General features: G+C 33.5%; 3 protein-coding genes across 7 annotated transcripts in view; 1 reads left to right on the forward strand and 2 right to left on the reverse strand.

Moving 5' to 3' along the window:
• Nucleotides 1-24,692, reverse strand: part of Nup98-96 (nuclear pore complex protein Nup98-96) — a 282,640-nt gene that overhangs the window by 47,692 nt on the left and 210,256 nt on the right. The window lies entirely within an intron of this gene.
• Nucleotides 1-24,692, reverse strand: part of LOC149475030 (alpha-1,6-mannosyl-glycoprotein 2-beta-N-acetylglucosaminyltransferase-like) — a 66,050-nt gene that overhangs the window by 12,507 nt on the left and 28,851 nt on the right. The window contains exons 5-11 of one of the 5 annotated variants that reach the window (XM_089713882.1): nt 11,948-12,091; nt 10,377-10,474; nt 9,860-10,005; nt 8,385-8,545; nt 6,472-6,600; nt 670-887; nt 99-278 (exon numbers count right to left, since the gene is read on the reverse strand). In XM_089713882.1, the coding sequence (XP_089570008.1) occupies nt 99-278; nt 670-887; nt 6,472-6,600; nt 8,385-8,545; nt 9,860-10,005; nt 10,377-10,474; nt 11,948-12,091 (1,076 nt within the window). The remainder of the gene's footprint in view (nt 1-98; nt 279-669; nt 888-6,471; nt 6,601-8,384; nt 8,546-9,859; nt 10,006-10,376; nt 10,475-11,947; nt 12,092-24,692) is intronic. The other 4 variants (XM_089713884.1, XM_089713881.1, XM_089713885.1 and 1 more) reach the window with 4 other exon arrangements.
• Nucleotides 13,171-24,277, forward strand: LOC149475031 (uncharacterized). Its single transcript, XM_089713725.1, has 7 exons — nt 13,171-13,375; nt 14,424-14,571; nt 15,220-15,321; nt 16,091-16,242; nt 19,962-20,033; nt 20,842-20,953; nt 24,038-24,277. The coding sequence occupies exons 1-7, from the start codon at nt 13,197-13,199 to the stop codon at nt 24,275-24,277; spliced, it is 1,005 nt and encodes a 334-aa protein (XP_089569851.1). The 5' UTR covers nt 13,171-13,196.

Raw genomic sequence — 24,692 nt, forward strand, 5'->3', positions numbered from 1 at the left:
TATAATCGGTTCTGTAGTATATGCATGAAAACCATACATACAAACCTTTCCTCTTTATAATATTAGTATAGATAAATAAATTGTTGAATTTGACTTACCGTATATCCCCCCACCCCCCGTTGCCCTTAGTCAGCTTTTTATTATGTTTCGCGCCCCCCGCACTTATGGTCGCCGTGATTCGAGTTGGAAACATGTATTGTTTGGCATTTTGCAGCAATTTCTGCACTTTGCTTATCACGGTTGACGCATTGCAATTGGATTTCTTGTGGTGGATTCCGCTGAAAAAATTTATTTTTTTTTGTTTAGGAAATTATGGGCTAGTACATTTTTTATAGGTTTTTTATATAATGTAGTTCATGTGATGTAACTATTGGTATTATTTTTAAATAAGTATGTAGTTGTAAAATATGATAAGATACAGAATTTGCGAAAAAAATGTTGTTAATGTGATATGATGGTGACACACAGAGCGATCATCGATGTTCATCACACAAATATTTGCGGCTTGCGCTGGGTGGGAACTGGGTATCGAACCCATGCCCTCTGGCTTCGAAGGTACCAACTAAGCCAACCGGTCAGTCATTTTAGAATTAAAATGTTTAATCTAGAACTTAGACTTTAATTGACCCTCTTTTTTCTTGGTCTTCTATATTTTTATTATCAACTCACCACTCCCCAATATGAAACACCCTCGGACCTTTACACAGAATAACTTTAAATTTCTCCCTCCCCGGTCGATTTTGAGACAAATGCAACAACGAATAGTCCCAATTATAATCGTCATACGCGCAGAACTGCTCTTGTAACGCCATAATGTCATTCCACACGGTTTTGTTGAAAACCATGCCCATGTTGTGCATGCTCGAGTGCCATGGTGTTATTTCGACCTGAAAAAAAAAAACAACTGTCAAATTTTTTTTGCCGCGCTTTTGCGTGACAGCTGTCAAAGTCATAGAGTGGATGGAGTTCGATATGTTTTTTTGTGCAGTTTATTATTTTAATGTTTAAAATACGAATGAATAAAAACAAATTGCTATTTGAAAATGTATCAGCATTTTTGGATTTATATGCAATTTATTTTTTCAAAAACACCCCAATACATACCAAGGCATTCAAACGAAGAAAAAAATAACAATGAAAAAGAACATCTTAGACAAAAAAAAATCTATGTAACTAAGTATTTAATATACTTATGTATTTTATATATGATTTTTCATATGAAACTCGATCCACACTATGACAATGTTTTAAAAATAACCCTATTATTTTGTAATCTAAGCCTAGTTACTATTGTTTGAAAAATGGAATTTTATTTTTTATTCCTATAATAAAAAAATGACGCATATATCAATGAGGTTCAAGCAATTAATGAAATTATGAAAACTATTCAACAACTTTAAAAATATTATATGGTATAAATACAAGGTCATTTTTATGAAAATTTACATTTTTCAAGAGTTTCAAATGCAATGGGAAATAACTCAATTTATGATAAGATTAAAAAAATGATACATGCAAAAAATTTAGATTTCACAGCATTAATTAAAAACAAAACAAAAAACTTGAAAATCTATTTACTTAAAATTAGTTTAAAAAAAAGACGGGTTGCACTCCGGGAGTGCCGGCAGAAGTGAAAACTTGATTATTAACGTTGAGCATGTTTGATATTTTGGAATGGTATCCGTCTTACGCTTTTTCGATCAGGTCACGTGTCCTGGCGCGAGTTTAAGATCTTATACCCAACGCCGCTAAAGAAGTTTTCACTTTAAAAATTAGCATCGAGTTATGATCGAATATATTTTCTGCTTTATTAAAAATATTTTAAAAGTGCGTTCTATCTACAAAGCTACATAGCAAAATAGCATTTATTATAAAATAGCACAAGATAAAAACTATTAAAAAAAATAATAAGACCTTTTTTGCAGTATTTGGCGCCATTTTTACAATCTTTGGTTAGTTTTCTTATTATTAATGGTTAAAAAGGCGATTTTTACATTAAAGCATTTATACAATTTTGTATGGTACATGGTATATACAATATTTGGTTTGAAATAAACCCCGGTTACAGTTTCATTCAAAAGTTGCCGATTTTAAGTAAATTTTGATTTTTTTTTAACACAAACACATCTTCTGGTACATTTAAACGAAAACATATTTTAACAAGACGATAATTTTCGACGATTTCTTTAAGCGCTTCACACACGGTGAAGATACTATAATATTTTATCTTAAGATACTGTAATATAAAATATTAGTAGAACCGCCATCGGCGTATTACCCGTGGTCCCCCCGCTATGTCCCCCTGTGGGTCTACGGGTAATATTTTTTCCCCATGGACCCACTGCTATAGAAAGATTTGACAGTGGGTCTACGGGCACTGGGAATAAAAGTACTTTTTACCCGTGGTCCCCCGCTACCATGCTTTGACCATTATAGAAACAGGATTATTATAATTATTATCTACACTTCCCGGTTTATGTCCTGCGTAATTATTTCGATTTACAGTTAGTTTCGAATAGTTTCAGTTGCGGATATCAGATTTACCATAAATCTATATTAATATTGTGAAGTTGAAAATTTATTTTTCAAACTGCAATACAACATATAAATACAAAATATACGAAACTAGCTGACCCGACATGGCCGTTATTTTTTCGCATTTGCTTATTTTTTTGGCGCAAAATTATTTTTCATTTGAATTTTTCTTTAATAAGATCCTTGTCCTGACAATAACGACAGTTCAAAATAAGAATTATGGAACGCGGTCGAGCCGAACGCGAGTGATGCCGTGACCAGGAGAAATAGGGATTCATTTTTACATAAAGGGCTGTAGAGACGATAACCTTTAAAAATTATTTTTTTGATATCATACTCACACACATTGAATGAAGTTTGTAAACATTATTTTCTTTTTGAGATTAGAGGTACATTTTGGCACAAAAATCCTTAACTTTGCTTTATTTTTTAATTCTGATGCACACACACCTCACACCACTCATACGTAAAATTGTGACAAGCTGTTTTTTCTTTGCGGCGTGCCAAAGAAATATTATTGTCAGGACAAGGATCTTATTAAAGAAAAATTCAAATGAAAAATAATTTTGCGCCAAAAAAATAAGCAAATGCGAAAAAATAACGGCCATGTCGGGTCAGCTAGTTTCGTATATTTTGTATTTATATGTTGTATTGCAGTTTGAAAAATAAATTTTCAACTTCACAATATTAATATAGATTTATGGTAAATCTGATATCCGCAACTGAAACTATTCGAAACTAACTGTAAATCGAAATAATTACGCAGGACATAAACCGGGAAGTGTAGATAATAATTATAATAATCCTGTTTCTATAATGGTCAAAGCATGGTAGCGGGGGACCACGGGTAAAAAGTACTTTTATTCCCAGTGCCCGTAGACCCACTGTCAAATCTTTCTATAGCAGTGGGTCCATGGGGAAAAAATATTACCCGTAGACCCACAGGGGGACATAGCGGGGGGACCACGGGTAATACGCCCCGCCATCCTGTTACAAATGACCCACAAAATTTCGGGTCATTTGTAACAGGATGGCGGTTCTACAGGGGTCTTAGTACGCAATGACAAAAAGAAAAATGATGGTCAGAACGCTGATACCGGATACCTTAAGATACTGTAATATAAAATATTACAGTATCTTAAGATAAAATATTATAGTATCTTCACCGTGTGTGACGCGCTTTATACATGCCTAATAAAACCTTAAAATATTAATATTTCGCATAATTCACAAACGACATTACATATTAAATTGAAAAACTTGAATACAAAGGCAAATTAATGCAATAAAAAGATGAATTAAACAAAAACAATACAAATACGCACAAAATCTAACCACATAATTATTTAATAAAAGGAATCTTGGACTTTTTACTAGGTATTTTATATTCCACTAACGTTCGATTTTATTGGCCAAACAAGTTAAGCAACGCTAGCCGCGGCCACCTTAACGATGGGTCACCACTCTCCACAATACGAACTGACTTCTTATCAGCTGATGATAATAGTCTACATTAAGTCTATTCTTAGCTTAATAAAACCTTTTCGATACACTTTACCGGCTGGACAATTAGTGATGTGTTTTAAGGAACGAGTAAGTGATAATTAAATCATTCAGAAGATAAAAGATGAGTTTTAATAGAAAAATCCCTTAGTATAAGAAATTTGATTATTACCTTTATTAATAATATAAAGATTATATACAAGTGAACTCTGTTAAAAGAAAAATATATAAAAAGTCTTAAATAAAAATACATGCTCTTATAAAAATGCATCACATTAAGCGCAATCTTTGTTATTAATTAGCAGAAACATTGTAATCTTGCCATGCCTTTTATAATCAACAAAAGAAGATTAAAACATTCGTGTTTTAACCGACTTCAAAAATAAGGAGTTTCTATCATATTTCAAATATTACCTATCTAATATACATATTAAACTATATTTCAATAGAAATAATATTAATTTATTCATATTTATGACTCTTGACATAAATAAATGTATATAATATAAAGAATGGCTAAACCGATTTCAATAATGGTTTAATAGAATTTTATTACTTGGTTAAAATAAATGTATATTATTCTATAAAGTTCCATGCATGTTATATCTACCTATTATGGAAGCTGTTAGTAGTTTTTAGTAGAATATGGTAGGTTTAATTCTGGTGTCATGTCGTGAGGTGAAATAGAAGTTTTTAATAGAAAATTACTTTAATATCAAAATTGAAATAAAAAAATATATGAATACATACTTAAAAATGTACTTCATGTAACGATGGTATGAAATTGCAAAGACAGACCTGTATCTTTAACTTACTTCTACACTTAGCTTTTAAATTCGAACACCGAAATATAAAACTCAGTTACACACCTAACTCTAAAACTCACACACCTAATTCTATAACTCACTCTCACACCTAACTCAATAACTCACTCATAAACCTAGCACTATAGATCACTCACACATCTAACACAATAACTCATTCACACACCTAGTTCTATAAATCCTACGTCTAATACTATAATTCACTCACACACCTAGCTCTAGAACTCACACACCTAACTCTGTAGCTCACTCACACATCTATTTGTGTAAGTCAGAAATAAACAAAGTCTATATTAGAAAAGATATGTGTACAAAGTTTGAATTAAATCTGTCCGTTTAAAGTGAATCAAAATCGAGTCTAAAAGAGTCGGTTACATACAAACATGAACCTAATATAATTATTATTATTAAAAATGTCTTCTTCATCACAAAACGACACCAAAATGCATGCTAAAGCCTCATAAACATTTGTTTAGCAACAAATTTGAACAAACATGTTTCTTGCAACTTGTTGCTGAGTTGGTAAGACATGTTGAAAATTTCATCGAACAATAAATACATTTAATAACATGTTGACAAGATCAAGGAGAAACAAGATTTAAAATTTAAATATAATTTTTATCAACAATCTTCTTCAGAAAGTTTTACAAAATTACTCCCTTTACTGGTAGAGATAACTGCTAAGCTAAAAGCCAAATCGCTAAAATATTTGTTTCTTTTATCTTACTTCACGTCAATTTATAAAAAGTTGTTGCTCAACTGTTGCTTAAGCTTCCAGCCAAAACTGTTGCTCAAGTTTCCAGCAACATAATTCAACTGTTGCTCAACAAATGTTTCAAAGGCTAAACTAATCTAGCTTAATTTTCAACCGACGTTCCCAAAACCAAGGAGGTTCTTAATTCAACTGTATTTTTAATACTTGATATTATTTTTCTGTTTGAAAGAAAAAAAGCTTCATTTGTATTTTTGATTACTCGTAGGTTTTAAACTTTTAACAATTATTACTATTTTTTGTGTGTTGAAAGAAAATTGCAATGATATTATAAGGCCGCGTTTCCATCTGCAAGACAACTTCCGCAAGAAATGTCCGACAGTCTGTCTGACAGCAGCTTGCAAGTCTACTTGCAGGTGGAAACGCGGGCTTACACTTGCAAGCTGCTGTCAGACAGACTGTCGGACATTTCTTGCGGAAGTTTTCTTGCAGATGGAAACGCGGCCTAAGTAAAACGGTGTAGATAGGTTACCAACACAACATTCGATCTTCAATACACTAACGCACACACGATTAGACGTCAAAGTGAGATGGCATGATTCAACTATCGTGAAAAACTGAAGTAAAATGTGGCCAATTAGCCACATTTCCCGAGCGCTAATAACCTATCTACACCATTTTGAGGTGAAACTTCTTTAATCGCGTTGACAGTAAAATTTCAAGGTCACGACAATACCTTCACGTCATGGATTAAGCTATTTTGTTTTCAAATTTTACTAAGAAGTTTCACTTCTGACACGTGTGTATCTTTTCTATAATATCATTGGATGAATTCCTTTAGAAACCCTCCTTGCCCAGGAACGTCGATCTTTTCAAAAGATTTATTTCTTTTATAACCTTTTGAACTGCTGAATATATATTAGGGTACACTTGGTAGTTCCACTGTGTTTCTTGCAGGCGTTTCCTTCTTTCTTCATTCGCTGCCCTCACTTGCTGTATGTAGTTTAAATTTAACTGCTTCTTGCGCTGTTTCGAGAATGTTTGGTTATACTGTGTGGTTATGGGTGATAAATGTTATGGTTATAAATCTGGTTATGGTTTTGGTTATAAGTCGATAAAGAACCGGTTACATAACATTGAAAGTGTGGCGCTGATAACCTACGCACTTTTAAGTTTTTGCGTATGTATCTACGGTTATAACTTTAAGTGGCTTCGCTTTGGAACTGATTTCACGGTTGAGAGTGTGATATAGGCCCTGATAATAATTTAAGTACTTTTTGCGTACACTTTCATATGATGATATTGTAGTTATGGTTATAAGTGTAAGTAGTTTCAATTTAGAACCGGTTTCAAATTTGATTATAATATATAGTCCCTGATAGAAAGGTTTTTGCGTATAATAATTTTAAATGATAAACAATCTAGACATAATATAGAAAGAAAAACATCATGCTTGTTAAAATGTTAGTTGAATTTAGAAAGAAGTCTGTTATAATCCCGTCAAGTAATAATTTAATATATTACTTATTTTATAAGTTTAAAGTTATTAATACTCAAAAACCTATATTAGGAGTGTACATTAAAAAATCAGAAATATCACGAAAACGGTAACACTTTTTTTAAGTAGGTAACGTTGAATACGTTGAGAAAATCAGTGAAAATAAAAGTTCATGTAACGTACTTCTTTGCAGTCATTTTGGTAATTTAGTTTATAACTTATAACCACTCACAGTGTTATGAAGCTGTGTGTATGTAAGTTGTATAGCATAAAAAATTATACCTATTTTGATAAGTTTTTAGTTTTAAATTGTGTCTGTATTAGCTTTAAAATATCACAAGTAAGCAAATAATATATTGGAAAAGCTAAAGCTGACAATACAACATCGACAGACAAACAAACAGTGTATAATATAATATATATTTTATATATGTTTTTGTTATATTTAAGTGCATGTAACACAAGTGCTAGTGTTTAGTGTAAGTGCTACATTTAGAAGCAGTGTGTTTAACCTTATTTATTATTATATGAATTTTATGTGAAATTAATATAATTTGAAAAATTCTAACGTTTTTACGATACAAAAGGGCTAACAAAATAAAAAATTATGTATTTATAGTTCGTGTTGTGAATTTTAGTTTTTGCGCCTAAAGTTACGATAATATATTTCAGTCTATTTTAACTAAGCGTTTTAACTATACAGGGTTACTTGTAAAACACCAGCAACCTCGCAGGACAAGATAGCTAACATCATAAGTAACAACATTTGTTCTACGACTTTTGATACTTTATTGCGTTATGCCAAAAGTCGTAGAACAAATGTTGTTACTTATGATGTTGGCGATCTTGTCCTGCGAGGTTGCTGGTGTTTTACAAGTAACGTAAGGTTTTGGTTTTTAACTTAAGTAGTCAGAAAAAGTTAAAATGTACCTTCAATTAGATACATATAATATAACACAGTGCACTTAAATATCCTTGATTAGTAGAAAATTAAGTATGTCTCTTTAGATGAAAATGATTATTTAAATATATTTTTTGTATTATAATAAGTTATTTCAATTATATTTGTGACCATTTTTTAGTTTTAGTGAATTTATGGATTCACTTTTAACACTTTAAAAATAATTCCTTATATTATTATTACTCTTAAAAATAAATTACATATATATGTATATTTATTTTGTAAACATTGAAGATTCCTACAATAATCTAGTAAATTGGCTCAAAACTTTAAGTTTGAGTTCAAAATTTCGAAAAAATCATCAAAAAAATTTTTTTTAAATTTTTTTTTATAAAAAATAAAAAATATTACCTTATCAGTATTACTATGGTACTGATACGTTTTCAAATAAGTTCCCAAACACAATATCTCGCATTGCGGACATGTCCGATCGGCGGTTGTTCTTAGTAAATTTAACATGTGAATAAAATCCTCCGCTACGTAGTGATCTTCTTCAAGGAATACTACCATACCTGTAAATAATAATTATATTATTGTTAGACGTAACTTTTGATTTAATATTTTAGTGGATGAATAGTTGTCACTTTTTAACCGACTTCAAAAAAAAGGAGGAGGTTATCAATTCGGCCGGTATGTTTTTTTTTTTTTATGTATGTACACCGATTACTCCGTGGTTTCTGAACCGATTTACGTGATTCTTTTTTTGTTCGATGCGGGATGGTGTCGAATTGGCCCCATAAAAATTTTATTCGGATAGGCCCAGTAGTTTTTATTTTATGAGCATTTTTGTCTGTATTTGTAAATGTTGCAAGTGCAAGTTTGAAGTCGGTTGTTTTTAACGCAGTTATTGACTTGTTCCTGTCAAAACATGCTAGCTGTCGAATACTATAAATTGCCGCATTCCTTTGACTCGTGGCGCATTTGTACGAATCGTGCCTAGGGGCTCGGACGTTGTTTATACGACGTTCGACCCAACTACCCTCACTTTGCTAATAGTCGTTGACTTGCTGCGATTTGTTATCAACTACTTACATCAATTAGGCAGTTGTGTGGAATCGCAGTACATTCTTATTACATTCAAACTATATTTAACCCGGCCCCGCTTATTATAAAAACGTATTTATTTTAAGTTTTCTTGATATAATAGGATGTAAAAAAGAGTGTCTGTGCCGAGCACACGTGTCAGAAGTGAAACTTCTTTGGCAAAAATCGAAGATATCAAAATCGTCGCCTTACTACATGACGTGACGGCATTGCCATGACGCGACCTTGAAATTTTACTCTTGACGATTTTTGTATCTTTGAATCTTGCTAAAGTTTCACTTCTTACACGTGTGCTCAGCACACGCTCTTTTTAATTTGAAAGCCGGTGCTATTTAAAATTTGTCTAGTCCTAACAATTTGAAGGCAATTTAGTTTTTTGTCTGTCTGTTTGTTCTAATCTGGCTAATCTCAGGAACGTCTGGACCAATTTTGACAGAAAGCTGTTGTTATAAGGAGTAACTTAGGCTATTTTTTTATACCGATATTGCCACAGGAACATTATGATTGAAAGGAAAAGTCGATGTGCTCAGGTGAAACCGCGGGGCGCAATTAGTTTCAAATACTAGCTTTCGGCCCTCGGCTTCGCCCGCATTTTCAAAGAAAAACCCGCATAATTCCCGTTCCCGTGGGATTTCCTAAAACCTATCCTATGTGTAAATCCAAATTACCCTCTATATGTGTGCAAAATTTCATTGTAATCTGTCCAGTAGTTTATGCGTGAAAACCATACATACATAATTACAAACCTTTCCTCTTTATAATATTAGTATAGATAAACTTACCAGTATGTCCATTAGTACATTGCAATTGGTTAAATATTCTATTCGCCTTCCACCACCAATGGTGTTTTGTCTGTGTGTACTTCGCCTCTCTGTAATGGCCGTGCAAATCTGGATGCAACGCATTGTTGCACTTTAGTTTGATAGCTCTGGAAAATGTTTAATTTATTATGATTCTTGGGTAATACACCTACAATAACATTAGTAACGGGGAAATTTTCTATTCTGAACATTCTTTTTCCTTAGAATCGATTAATTTTAATGATTTAAAACCGTTAAAAAGTATGCATGACCACTTTAAATACTGCAACTATAAAAAACATAGCTATTTAAAAAAACATATCTATGTGTCGTCTGGTAATAAAAAATAACGATTTTAACTAGTAAAAATAAAACCCGATTTAAAACCGTTAACTAACATTACTATTACAAATTTATAAAGAATAGAAAAAATCGATCAGCGGGATTCGAACCCGCGTCTTTCACTCCAAATTCAACAAATATCAAATTCAACACTTACTGTTCCAATTTGGCGTCTCTCGGACAATCGAACGGGTCTATCCCGGGAAACTCATTCGGATGTGTCTGTATCGAATAGGGGTAGAATATTTGCATCACCTGAAAATTGTTAAAATATTAATAAATAAATAATAAATATGGCAGGACAATTTTCACACACGGCACGATCTGATCTCATACTAAGCTTTCGCTTGTGTTATGGAAACCAGATGGCTGATGGTCGGTACTCCCAGACACTTCCCGTAGGGCGTTTTGCTTATCTAACAGACGCTTTAAAGCTCTCAAAATAATCAAAATATTATCGAGTATAGGTACTCAATAGTCTATAAATGAAATTTCATCAACATGAGTCCCCGTAAAAGATAAGTATGTATGTATAATAACTTTATTACTTATATTATAACTTGCTTCCGCCCGCGGCTTCGCCCGCGTGGTCTTTTGATAAAAGGTAGCCTATGTTCTTTCTCAGGGTCTAAAGATTGTCTGTGCCAAATTTCATCAAAATCGGTCGAGAGGTTTAAGCGGGGAAGCGTAACAGACAGACAGACAGACAGAGTTACTTTCACATTTATAATATTAATATAGTGGGGATTATAATTGTACTATTCTTTTTTTTATATAGAAATAGCCAGGCATTTGACTGCACCATTACCTGATAGTAGTGATGCAGTCTATGAAGGGGCATGCCTGCCTAGATAGAGCCTATTCACTCTTGCCTTGAATGTGTTTATAGTAGAGCCCTTGTAGAGCCATTTTAAATGTATCTACAGACGCTCCGATTTGGTTGGTGCCAACCATATCGGAACCGACAAGGCAACCATTCCAACATTGCTACAGATTGTCCGACGGTTGGCCTTCCAGCTGTCAGTTGACCATAGAGTAATATGTCAGTTGACCATAGTACGAAGAGAATGGGCTAAATTCTACTATAGAAATAGAGAAAATTACAGTCATATGCGGCTCTTACAACTTATTTTTTAAGGTTTTTAATGTAGCCGCACTGTCAATTTTTTTTAATACTTCTAACATAATAAAATACGCTTGATTTCTGGCATCTCTATTTGCGTAATCTTTGTTACTTAAGTCCCACAAACAGGGAAAGTCTTTATATAGTTCCAGCAATTTTATTAATATGTCACGTTCGGTGACCGTAACTCCCTCGGCGTTCATGTTGACGTCCTACACCGGCGGCGTTGCAAATGTGAATGAGCCAATTACCTATATTACTCTATGGAATGAGCCGATTTGGTCGGAACAAAGCTTCCAGACGTTCCAATTTGGTTGGATCGGATAGGAAGTTGGTTTGGTCGGTACCGCCGGCGCATCCGACCACGTCAAACCAATATTAATAATAATTATGTCGGACCGACCGCTCTCTACACTTTCCGATTTGGTCGTGGTCGGATGGTTGGCACCAACCAAATCGGAGCGTCTGTAGATGCTATTAAATTGGCTCGATTATAAGTTGTATTTATCTGGGAAGACGGAAGCGGGTAGGGTTTAGGTTTTTAATAATTAACTATAGTAAACTAATGTTTTAAGTCGCTTCATATTTACACAATAAATACTAACCTTAGTAAAATCTATACTCCTAACTAAATTATTTATTTCTTCGTCATAATAATCGTGAGAGAACACCAGCAGAGTTCTGTCTATATCTTTCGCCTGCGCTAGAGATACTATCAAATGCCTTAAATATGTTAACCTTGTGTGTACCTGCAAAAAAAAACGGATTTAAAACATGATTTTTAGTGAAAATATGTGAGAAAAAAGTAGCTGTGCCCCGCCGCGGTTTTGTCCGCAGTGCTCCGCTCATGTTAGACTTAGCGTGATGAAATATAATTCCTCCTCGATAAATGGGCTATCTAACGAAATAATTTTCCGAATGAATTTTTCAAATCGGACCAGTAGTTCCTGAGATTAGCGCGTTCAACTTCAAACAAACAAACAAACAAACTCTTCAGCTTTATAATATTAGTATAGTATAGATAGATTTTTTAATTTATTTATTTACCTTTATGTTTGTATGTAACCGACTCTTTTAAACTCGATTTTGACAAACTTGACACAAAACTCTGCCAAATAACATGCGTAGGCAGACTTTTGTTTAGGTCAATTTTTAAGCATGATGGGATCGGACCTTTCAACGCTATTAAAAATAATAATGGGTTCTAAAATATGAGGCAAATTTGTTTTAAATTGTTATACCATTCTAACTTATAAAAATATTAATTTATATGGACAAAGGCACAGACAAAGGACATCTTTGTATATATTATAAACTTATTACATATAAAACCTAAACTATATAAAAACATTTTAAAATATGTCATCTCATGTTATTTTGACACTTTTACTATACAACTCTGTTTAAAGTTTACTCTAGTAAATATTTTATAATTTTAATGTCCAAAAATGACCGAAGAAACGAGGGTATGTATTTTTTCAGTGTCTAGTCTGGTAGAGATCGCTTTAGGTAATAAGTCCTACGTTATTTTCTACTAAGTAACTATAGATAGGTATTGTTTGTTATCACCGAACTTCCGGACCAATTTCGCTCTTTTTTATATTTGTTTTTGTTATGAGAAAGTTCAATTAAGATTTTATAGTTGTATCAAAATCTGACGATTATTTGGCTTTAAAATTTTACTAGCATTCCGCCCGCGGCTTCACCCGCTTTGTTTAGACAAAGCGGGTGAAGTACTACCTTCCTCTTCAATTACTCATACTAAAAAATGAACATTAAAATCCGTTGCGTAGTTTTAAAGATTTAAGCATACATAGGGACAGAAAAAGCAACTTTGTTTTATACTATGTAGTGATGTCAATAAACATATTTTGTCTATTCCAGAAACACCACAAGCCCCACAAAATCAAGATACCCAAACGTACCCCTTCCATAGTAATAAAACCCCCTGAACCGATCTATATCACTCCGGATAAAACCACGTGTGTGGAGTGCGGCTGCTTCCCGAAGCAGGACCCTTATGTTAAAAAGAAGTGCGTTGATATTTTTGTTAATATTAGAATTATCATCAACATCATTATTGTAATTAAAGTAAGGCCAACGAGAAGCGATACAAAAGGTCATTCACCTAGAAAACAATTGTGGCGTTGACAATCTAATATCTATCTCTTTCCATCTTGTGCCTTTCTCGTAATGTCTCGTTCTCCCGGCAAAAACATAACAACGTCAAGACGGATTCGCCTACATTCGGGCGGCCATTTTATTATTCTTATTATATTTTATGATTCAGAAAATTATTATTATTCGCGTTATTTAATTTAAATCTACATTATACAATAATTCAAATTATGATAAAATTTATAAAAATAGACTATCCTGTTTGGTATTATTACAATTTACCGGATATTTTTTAAAACTATATACCTAAATCCAACTTTCAAAAAGTTACGCACCCCTGCAATTCAAACTGACCTTGCATGTGTTTTGTTTGCATTTGGTATCGCTTCTCGTTGGCCGTACTTTAGTATTATCTTAATCGCTATCATCATCAACATATTATGCTCGACCAGTCTACTCGACTAGCCGGCCGTTACGGCCCCGATGAATGATGTCGGAAGGTTATATATCTATATTACGTTCTGTAGCGAAAACATTTCGCTTGCGCGATTCAGAGTGAGGTGTCTCTACGAACATCATCATCGGAATTAATATTATTATTGTAACCATCAATATCTACATAATAATCATCTATTATTTTTTTAAAGTTAATCTTTCGTGCTGTCTAAATACCGATTGGTTGACGTCACACGTCAATATATTTTTTGACGAACCGGTTTCTTAACAATGTTTATTTTCATAGATTGGAACAGTGCTAATCTGAACAATGTGCACATAAACTGAATTTTTTGCATATATATTCAGTGTACATCCTTGGATCTATTGATTGAGGTTGAAGACTTAATTACCTCAACCCTTGATGTGTTTTTTGTCTTATTCATTATCCCCGATCGTCCATCTATTAGTCCAAAGTATCTCTCCCCTTTACTTATTCTTTTATATCAATTGTGATGTCAATTTCAGGAAGCTACTACCATGTCTCAAATCACCACCATCTCTATACGAACTGACGGCTACTATAGTGGATAAGTTACCACTACCACAAGCTTTTGGTTGGTCACCAAGTGATGTGGCTGTATGGATTGAGGAAATTGGCTTCCCGGAATATAAGGTGCACGAATAATAATAAATAAATATTTCAAGACAATTTTCACACACATCACGATTTGATCCCATACTAAGCTTTCGCTTGTGTTATGGAAACCAGATGGCTGATATACATACATATAGTATAATTTTAAATAAATACTTATATACATAATTAACACCGAGACACAGTGCAAACATCTATGTTAATCACACAAATATTTGTCCCGGGTGGGAATCGAACCCACGACCTCTGGCTTGGAAGGCAGGGCCACTACCAACCAAGCCAACCGGTCAGTCAAGCAGAAATATGAACAGTACTAGCAGAAAAAGAGCGTGTTTGCCGAGCATACGAATCAGAAGTGAAACTTCTTTGGCAAGATTCAAAGATATCAAAATCGTCGTCTTACTCCGTGACGTGACGGTACAGCCATGGCGCGAGCTTGAAATTTTATTCTCAACGCGCCTAAAGTTTCACTTCAATTATAACAGTAACTATCTGCCCCAGCGGACGTTTTTCTGCCCTATTGCCATTTTCATGTTCTCTCCATAAGAACCTTCCTTGTCCCTTTACAAAAACGTAAAAAATTAACCATATTGGTCGAGCCGTTCTCGAGTTTTACGCTTAGTAATACATTTGGCGATAAATATTAAATATAATATTATGTTTCAGAGCTGTTTCTTGGACAATAATATAAATGGCATGCGTTTAATAATGATGGAGGATCCATCTATGTTACCAGAAATTGGAGTCCAGCAGTTTGAACATATTAAGGTAATTAATGAAGTTATGATAAAAAAGACGTGTGGCACTCGGGGACTGCCGCGGTAAAGCTATTGCATAGCATGCCTTCAAGCCATACCTCCGTGTCCGTCGGAGTAGGGAGCGTTAGGTTATTTTCGTTACGGAATTTCTGGATTCGGTCCCCGCGCTCAAGGCCCGCGATAGAAGCTATGCAATAGCTTAATAAACTGTGTATAGTGGAGAGCAAACTGATTGAAGGAACACTTTCTTTAGCTGATAGGGACTGCAATAGGAAAAGTTATATGATATATTTAGTTCAGTTATTAGTTTTTATTGAAGTGAAACTTCTTTATCGGGGTTGGAAAAAAATTTAGTGTAACATTTTTTCGTTGCGCGTGACATTTTTCCGTTACGCGCCATCTTTTTCTAATCCCTACCACGCGTGATTCAACGTATTTCTGTAAAGTTGCATATAGTAAATTATTTTTTGAAAAATAAGGTCATAAAGAAGTTTCACTTCTTACGTGTGTACACTAGTACACGCACACATTTTTTTTTAGTATTTATGACTGTCATTTCTTTAATTTGTTTATCAAAAAATAATTATATAGATGGCGCTACAGTAGTCACTACGTAAAGTCTGGCGCTTCTTTTTTTATACCAATAAAAGATCTTTTCTTTTATTCATTTCAATAATGGAAATTGACCTTCCAGCGCATCATTTATTAACGAATTATTAATAACGAATATAAAACTCAAACAAAAATATGCAATCAATATCGATCTACCCTCATTTCAGACAATAACATCATCAATACGCAATCTCTACACTACAGATTTCATACGATTCGTAAGGAGCATCAACCTACCACCACGGAAGCCACTCACGCACTGCACTTGGTTCAAATCCAGGACTGGACCAAGTTGGGGCAAAAGGGTTAATTGGACGAGGTGGGTAGTTTACAAAATATCTTATTTTAGTTGTAGTTAATTTAAGTCTTGGTGTGATGATATATTATAGCCCATATCCATCGATGAATGGACTATATAAGAATGAAATTGTTTTTCAATCGGACCCGTAGTCCCTGATTTAGCGCGTTCAAACGAACTCTTCAGTTTTATAAAGCCGGGTACTCACGTACCTGACGCAGGGGCAATATTTATTTATTTATTTATTTTAGCATAAAAATTCGGATATCGCAGATCCATTTGTTAGTAAAAAATAAAAACCTAAGTATTAATGTTAATAATTACATCTAAAAAACTAAAAACTAAGTCCACCATAGGACACTCTACGCGTAGACAAGTCGCAACAAGTGTGCGCACAAAGTGTCGGAACAATTTCAGCTGTTCTCTAAATTGCCCCTGCTAGCCTATACACATTAAACCGGCTACTCACCTACCTGCAGCAGGGGCAATATTGAAATTGCACCCTTAATTGGCTCCTAAATAATTGTGATGTGTATAGGCAAGCAGGGGCAATTTAGAGAACAGCTGAAATTGCTCCGACCGCAGACCAATCGAGATTATTCCAGTATTGCCCCTGCGCAGGTACGTGAGTAGCCCGCTTAATATTAGTATAGATAACCATCAGATAAAACTTTACAAGATATGTTTACACGTATAACCTTCCTTTATTTTGAACCGACTTCGAAAAAATAAGGAGATTTTCAATATGTATTTTATAAGCTACTAGCGGTCCGCGGCGGCTTCGCCCGTGGTATATATTTCGCAATAAAAAGTAGCCTATGTCCTTTCTCGGATCGTCGTATCAAAATATCTCCATACCAAATTTCATGCAAATTGGTTCAGTAGTTTAGGCGTGATTGAGTAACAGACAGACAGACAGAGTTACTTTCGCATTTATAATATTAGTATGGATGGTGTTGTGTTTAACTCTTTATTATAATGATCAAGTGAAATTACATTTTTATAAAGTATATCAAAGTACCCACATTATAATTAATATTACTTACTTGGGTTGTTGAGGAAGTGATTATGAGGAAGAGGAGGAGGAAGAGGAATTTTCACACACAAATTTAGGGGATGCGGATGAGGAAGAGGATATTTTTTTGAGGAAGAGGATGCGGATGAGGAAGCGGAAGAGGAAGCGGATGAGGCTGAGGATGATAGGAAATTATAATCATGATTAAAAAACAAAAACTTTTAAAATTAAAAATTAAAACAAAAGCCATTCTCCTGTCTGTACATATTGATGTTTAAGCACAGAATACATAATAGTAGCTAAACGCTACTGGTTTAAGGTTAGGGGAGGTTAGCTCGCCCGATCGCGAGTTTTACAAAGCCTCTAAGTACACTATTTGAGTCACGAGCCGGACTCAGATGAGCTTTTGTTTATGCATATTACTCGAAAAAACCTAATCTATCTCAGTGCCGGAAGCAACATTAGGCGATTTCCACAAAGAAAACTAACTGGTAGATATTATGTAAGCTTAAACAACTTGTTTGTTTTTTTAATTTAAAATGACTTTTGACAAACATTATTTGGTAAAATATGTTTCTTCTGAGTATGAGAGAAAATGTTATATTATTATGTTTAGAGATAAGTGTTAGGCGCAGATATAAATATGGCGGTAAGACTCTTGTTCGTTAGTAGAGTCCGACTCGTAACTCAAATACATAGGTCTAAATAGGCTTTGTAAATTCGCCGCCCGATCGGATCAGCATCCTCATAAATTTCCTCTAAATTTTGAGGAAACGATAGCGGAAGAGGATTTTTTTATTTTCATTTTTGAGGATGCGGTAACGGTAGAGGAACCCAAAATATTGCGGAACTTCCGCATTATGAGGAAGCGGAAGAGGAATCCTCAACAACCCTATTACTTACATACAACATATTATGCAATAGCTTAAAATGTCATCAAAATCGGTTCATACAATTGGAACTTCTGTGGCGATGAAAACTTGTATTAAATACGTTATTATAAAATACATATTGAAAATCTCCGTATTTTTTTGGAGTCGGTTCAAAATAATACTGCATTTACACGTTTCGGCTTATAAAAAGATACGCCTAATTAAGTACAATTAGTCTTATCAGATTCAGAGAAATGATAATATTCTTTATCATTGTTTCACTGTAATTACAAAATTTACACCGTATTTTCTTGATACTTGATAGGGTGACATGTTTTTGATAAATACGCCATATTTTAGCCTAATCCTATCCTATCCTATTAATCCTATTAATATTATAAATGCGAAAGTTTGTGAGGATGGATGTATGTGTATGTATGTATGTTTGTTGCCCTTTTACGCAAATAGTAGTGAATCGATTAAAGTGAAATTTAGCACATACATATATGTAATTTGGATTAACACATAGGAAGGGATCCCGGAAATCCCACGGGAACGGGAATTATGCGGGTTTTTCTATGAAAACGAGGGCGAAGCCGCGGGCGGAAAGCTAGTTTATTAATATATCAGTCAATACGAAACATTATTTCAATGAGTACACAGCCGGTATGCGAAGGACGCTTGTTGGAATACAAACTCAAGATCAATTTATTAATTTTTAAATGATATTTTGCACTAAAATGATTATTTTTAACAAAAACTTTTTCTTTGAAAACGAGGGCGAAGCCGCGGGCGGAAAGCTAGTTTATTAATATACTAGTTTTCCGCCCGCGGCTTCGCCCGCGTTTGCAAAGGAAAACCCGCATAGTTCCCGTTCCCGTGGGATTTCCGGGTTAAAAACTATCCTATGTGTTAATCCAAGTTACCCTCTATATGTGTGCTAAATTTCATTGTAATCGGTAAGAGTAACAAACATCCATACATCCATACATCCTTACAAACTTTCGCCTTTATAATATATATTAGATCAGTCAATACGAAACATTATTTCAATGAGTACACAGCCGGTAAAGTGAAGGACGCACGTTCGAATACAAACTTTCGATCATTTTATTAATTTTGATATTTTGCACTATTTTATAAATTACTAGCTTACCGCCCGCGGCTTCGCCCACTTTGTCTAAAACCTAATAAATTATATATTAAAACCTTCCTCTTGAATCACTCTATCTATTAAAAAAAACCGCATCAAAATTCATTGCGTAGTTTTAAAGATTTAAGCATACAAAGGGACATAGGGACAGAGAATGCGACTTTGTTTTATACTATGTAGTGATAGTGAAATGCTATAAAGATTATATTTAACAAACTTAACCGTTTTAATATTGCCAAAACTAGACAAAATTACATATAACATAATAAATAAGAAAAACAGGAAGGCACTGTTTTAAAAAAAATTAAAATCGATTCATACAATCGAAACTTCTGAGGCGATATTTGAGTTTTTTTATCGCCTCAGAAGTCTCCTCCTGTTTTGAAGTTGGTGGAAAATAGCAACAATATTCAATTATATTCCAATCAATATTCTATAATCTCTCTGGCTCTCTGCACAATGGGCAGCGTTGGCCCATCAATTGGTCGTCGATGTTTGCCGCCATTACGGCGATTATGAATAAACATCTACAATGACGGCCGATCATAAGACATTAAGGCTCTCTACACTATCGTCATTGCCTCCACTTGCCCAACGCTACCCATTGTGAAGAGAGCCCATTATATTATGGTTCTGTCATTACAATAAGCAATGACAGAACCATCGAAACAAGCTATTCACAACCTTATGTCCAATACAGATGTGACATTTTACGTTGGATGAAGATCATCATGCCTGAACCAATGTATATGGACCATTGGGACGCAGTATGGTAAGTTTTATTATACTACCCACAATTTTAATTTTTTTAATCAAACCTACTTATATTGTGAATACGAAATTTTGTGAGGATGGATATATCTGTATGTATGTATGTTTGTTACACTTTGAACCGATTACAATGAAATTTAGCACACATATAGAGTGTAACTTGGATTAACAAAGGATAGGTTTTATCCCGGGTCCCACGGGAACGGGAACTATGCAGGTTTTTCTTTGAAAACGCGAGCGAAGCCGCGGACGGAAAACTAATAAATAAATAATTAACAAGTAAATAAAACACCATCTAGTACGGAACTAAGAAAACCTATAGAAACTAAAGTATCGCTTTAAACTTTTAACTAAATGAAGCGTTATGATTGGTTATTTACAAACACATTCCTCGCTACATTTCCTCGCACATTATTGGTGGAAAAGCAACCTTAATCAATGACTCTATTATACTAGTAGACGCGGCATACGCCAACATCATTGCACTAAAAAACAGCGTAATTAATACATACCTACTTACTAACGCATTATCACCAATACAGTTGTTCTCTCTTTCACTCTCACGCACGAGACATAATACATGTCTCACTCATGTACTTCGTAATAACAACTGCCGATTAAAATATAAAAAGAACGTCCAGCCACGACGCTGAATGGTGCGTGACTAAGTGAAACTCGGGCACTTAGCTGAGTTTTTTCTTGCCAAAATAGAGAGCGGGTAACGTATCTAGCTTTTTTATATATCATAGCCCTTAATACAATATTTTAAAGTTTACAATCAACTGTTAAATAATCCTTCTACTGTCTAGGTATCAAAAACCGGATTTTCCGAAAGTACTAATGGCCAGAGTAAAATTTGAGTACCCCAAAGTTTATATTCCACATTACAAGCCTCAAGTTGAATACTGTAGAGAATATTTGGTAAGTAATTTTTTTATTCTAATGTTTTAAATTACTATTACAAATGAAATATAGAAAAAATACACACACAAATACACTTTTATCACGTTCCTATAATAATTCGATAGACTTCTTTTATTAAATCGATCTCAACCAAAATATTGGCAAAACCGCTCGTTCTATGAGAAGGTCATAAAATAAAGTTGTAGAAAATTTAATTTTGTTAATTACCTATCCTGCAAATGAAAAAGTATTATCCTTTTTATGATTTTATATGCCCTCAGTTTCAATTCTTTAAAAATATATTTCTACCTTCTTTTTGTTTTTCAGATATTGTGAGTGAACTATTTGTCTCACAGACTTTGTTCTATGCTCTAATGAAAGAAAATTAAATGCACTACAACTTTATTATACGACTTTCTCATAGAACGAGCGGTTTTTGCCAATATTTTGGTTCAAACGGGAGCAAAACTAAAAATTTGAAATTTTCGGGAAAAACTGACTATCTTTGAAAGGCCACAGCTTAGTTGTTATAAGGTTTAGAGAGCTGCGGTTTGGCTTAAATTGTTGCAAATTTAATTAGCTTTGTAATTTTGTTAATTACCTATACTGCAAATGAAAAAGTATTATCCTTTTTATGATTTTATATGCCCTCAGTTTCAATTCTTTAAAAATCTATTTCTACCTTCTTTTTGTTTTTCAGATATTGTGAGTGAACTATTTGTCTCACAGACTTTGTTCTATGCTCTAATGAAAGAAAATTAAATGCACTACAACTTTATTATACGACTTTCTCATAGAACGAGCGGTTTTTGCCAATATTTTGGTTCAGTCGGGAGCAAAACTAAAAATTTGAAATTTTCGGGAAAAACTGACTATCTTTGAAAGGCCACAGCTTAGTTGTTATAAGGTTTAGAGAGCTGCGGTTTGGCTTAAATTGTTGCAAATTTAATTAGCTTTGTAATTTTGTTAATTACCTATACTGCAAATGAAAAAGTATTATCCTTTTTATGATTTTATATGCCCTCAGTTTCAATTCTTTAAAAATCTATTTCTACCTTCTTTTTGTTTTTCAGATATTGTGAGTGAACTATTTGTCTCACAGACTTTGTTCTATGCTCTAATGAAAGAAAATTAAATGCACTACAACTTTATTATACGACCTTCTCATAGAACGAGCGGTTTTTGCCAATATTTTGCTTCAAACGGGAGCAAAACTAAAAATTTAATATTTCGGGAAAAATGAACCATCTTCGAATGGCCACAGTTTAGTCGCTATAAGATTTAGAGAGCTTTAATTAGACTTAAATTGTTGCAAATTTAATAACCTTAATTTATGTACTGAATGATACTTGTCGGAAACGCATAGTTTATGACTTTTAGAGCAAAAAGTGAAAAAAGTCCAAAATTTTCGCAGTTTATTATTTGCGTATAATCTTTTTTCCTACTTTCCCAAATTTTGTAATTTTGTTAATTACCTATCCTGCAAATGAAAAAGTATTATTCTTTTTATGATTTTATATGCTCTCAGTTTCAATTCTTTAAAAATCTATTTCTACCTTCTTTTTGTTTTTCAGATATTGTGTGTGAAATATTTGTCTCACAGACTTTGTTCTATGCTCTTATGAAAGAAAATTAAATGCACTACAACTTTACTATACGAACTTCTCATAGAACGAGCGGTTTTTGCCAATATTTTGCTTCAAACGGGAGCAAAACTAAAAATTTCAATATTTCGGGAAAAATGAACCATCTTCGAATGGCCACAGTTTAGTCGTTATAAGGTTTAGAGAGCTGCGGTTAGGCTTAAATTGTTGCAAATTTAATAACCTTAATTTATGTACTGAATCATACTTGTCGGAAACGCATAGTTTATGACTTTTAGAGCAAAAAGTGAAAAAAGTCCAAAATTTTCGCAGTTTATCACGTGGTGCGCAGCGAGCACAACTTTTTCGAAGTTGCAAATTGGGATTTACATCACCCTAACTGATCCAAACAACATACCAAAAATTCAAATCTACATCGTGCTTTGCGAATTTAATGTTAATTTCCACTGGCCTATTTAATCGCATTGCCTTATTCAAGTTTCGAATTTCGCGTAAACTCATCGTGTGTACGAAAAATGCACTATCAATCATTGTTATAAATAAGCAATAAAAGTGACCCCAGTAATGAACCTTGAAGGACACCCTCAAACTATACACAAATAAACATTTCTTCGTGATAAGTAATATATATATTTTATTGTAATTTTATTTACGACAATAGTAATCGATCAGTCGCAGTAATGTAGTTGCTAATTGTGAATTTGTAACAAAAAAAAAATAACTTTATTGTATTGTGTTGAAGCTATAAATTACTTTGTGAAATTTATGACGATTCTTTGCGTCTTTGTACATTAAAATTTTATAAAGAACAGCAGAATCTTATGTTGCCACTTGACGTCATAATGTTAAAAACGTTGTTATAGGAAAAGTAATAGCAAAACAAAAATATAAGAAACAAGGAAAGAATAGCGCGTTTTCAAACAAGGACAAATATTGTTTAAAGGGCCGATTTTTCAATGCTTGGATAAAACTTATCCGTCCAATAAAGTATTACACGATGATATTAAAATGGCACGTAAACTGTCAAATACGGGCAATTAGAATATGTTTTTAAAATGGTAGTTTTATACATTATTCGACGAATAAGTTTTAACCAAGGATTGAAAAATCAGCCCTAAATCGTAAATGGTAGCCCAAATACCCTATCAGATAAGATGTAACTTTATCGTGATGAAATTGACAGATTTTATCAAAATCTGTAGACACAGTAGTTATAAATCCAACGGTAACACATATTATGACACTTATACTGATAAACAATAAACATACACTAGAAATAATATCTAGCATGTTGTTATTTATACTAATATTATAAAGCTGAAGAGTTTGCATTTTTGAACGCGCTAATCTCTGGAACTACTGGTCCGATTTGAAAAATTATTTTGGTGTTAGATAGCCCATTTGTCGAGGAAGGCTATAATATATCATCACGCTATACAAAAATAAACTCAAAAAACGAAACAATTAAGTCTTATTTACCCTATCAATACAATTTTAGATACCAAGAAAGTTTCGATTCGATACCGCCATACCAGACGACCAACAATACATTTGGGTAGAAGAGAGATTAATACCAAAGAAAGAGAAGAAGAAGAATAGAAAACAGAAGAGAAAGCAGAAGATAACATTGCCAATAGAGACGAAATTGTACCCAGAGAGAGTGAGTCTGATAGGCAAGAACGGAAAGGATTTGATATTGGCTAGACGGAAAATGGCAAAACCGAAGTTCTTTGTATAAAGCAGTTTCTTGAAGTTGTGTTTTATTTTTAGTATGGTGGTATGGTATAAGTGATTTCTTTAGGAGGAATGAATGAAAATCGTACATTGTTATAAAAATAAAGAGGATATAGAGTAAGAGGTTGGAGATATAAGTATGAATACCAAATGTATGTACATTTAGAACTCCTGAACGATTGCATTTGCGATTGTGTTCCAGAATGTCAGGACAAGGTTTGTATAAATTAAAATTACACTATTTAAAAACTGTTTTTTTTTATCACGATCTCATCTGACGACTATAATGAATACCGACCGTACCGTTTAAAATAATAAACACAGTCAAAAATAATATCAAATACACACTGAAATTACATAAACTCAGAAATGATATTCAGTTCCGTGATAAGTGTACAAATTTTGAAATAAATCTGTCC

The sequence above is a fragment of the Colias philodice genome, chromosome 31 (assembly GCF_061535455.1).
Source record: "Colias philodice isolate Cphi_HAF_F1 chromosome 31, ilColPhil1 Martin Lab GWU primary, whole genome shotgun sequence".
In the NCBI taxonomy this organism is placed as follows: Eukaryota; Metazoa; Arthropoda; class Insecta; order Lepidoptera; family Pieridae; genus Colias; species Colias philodice.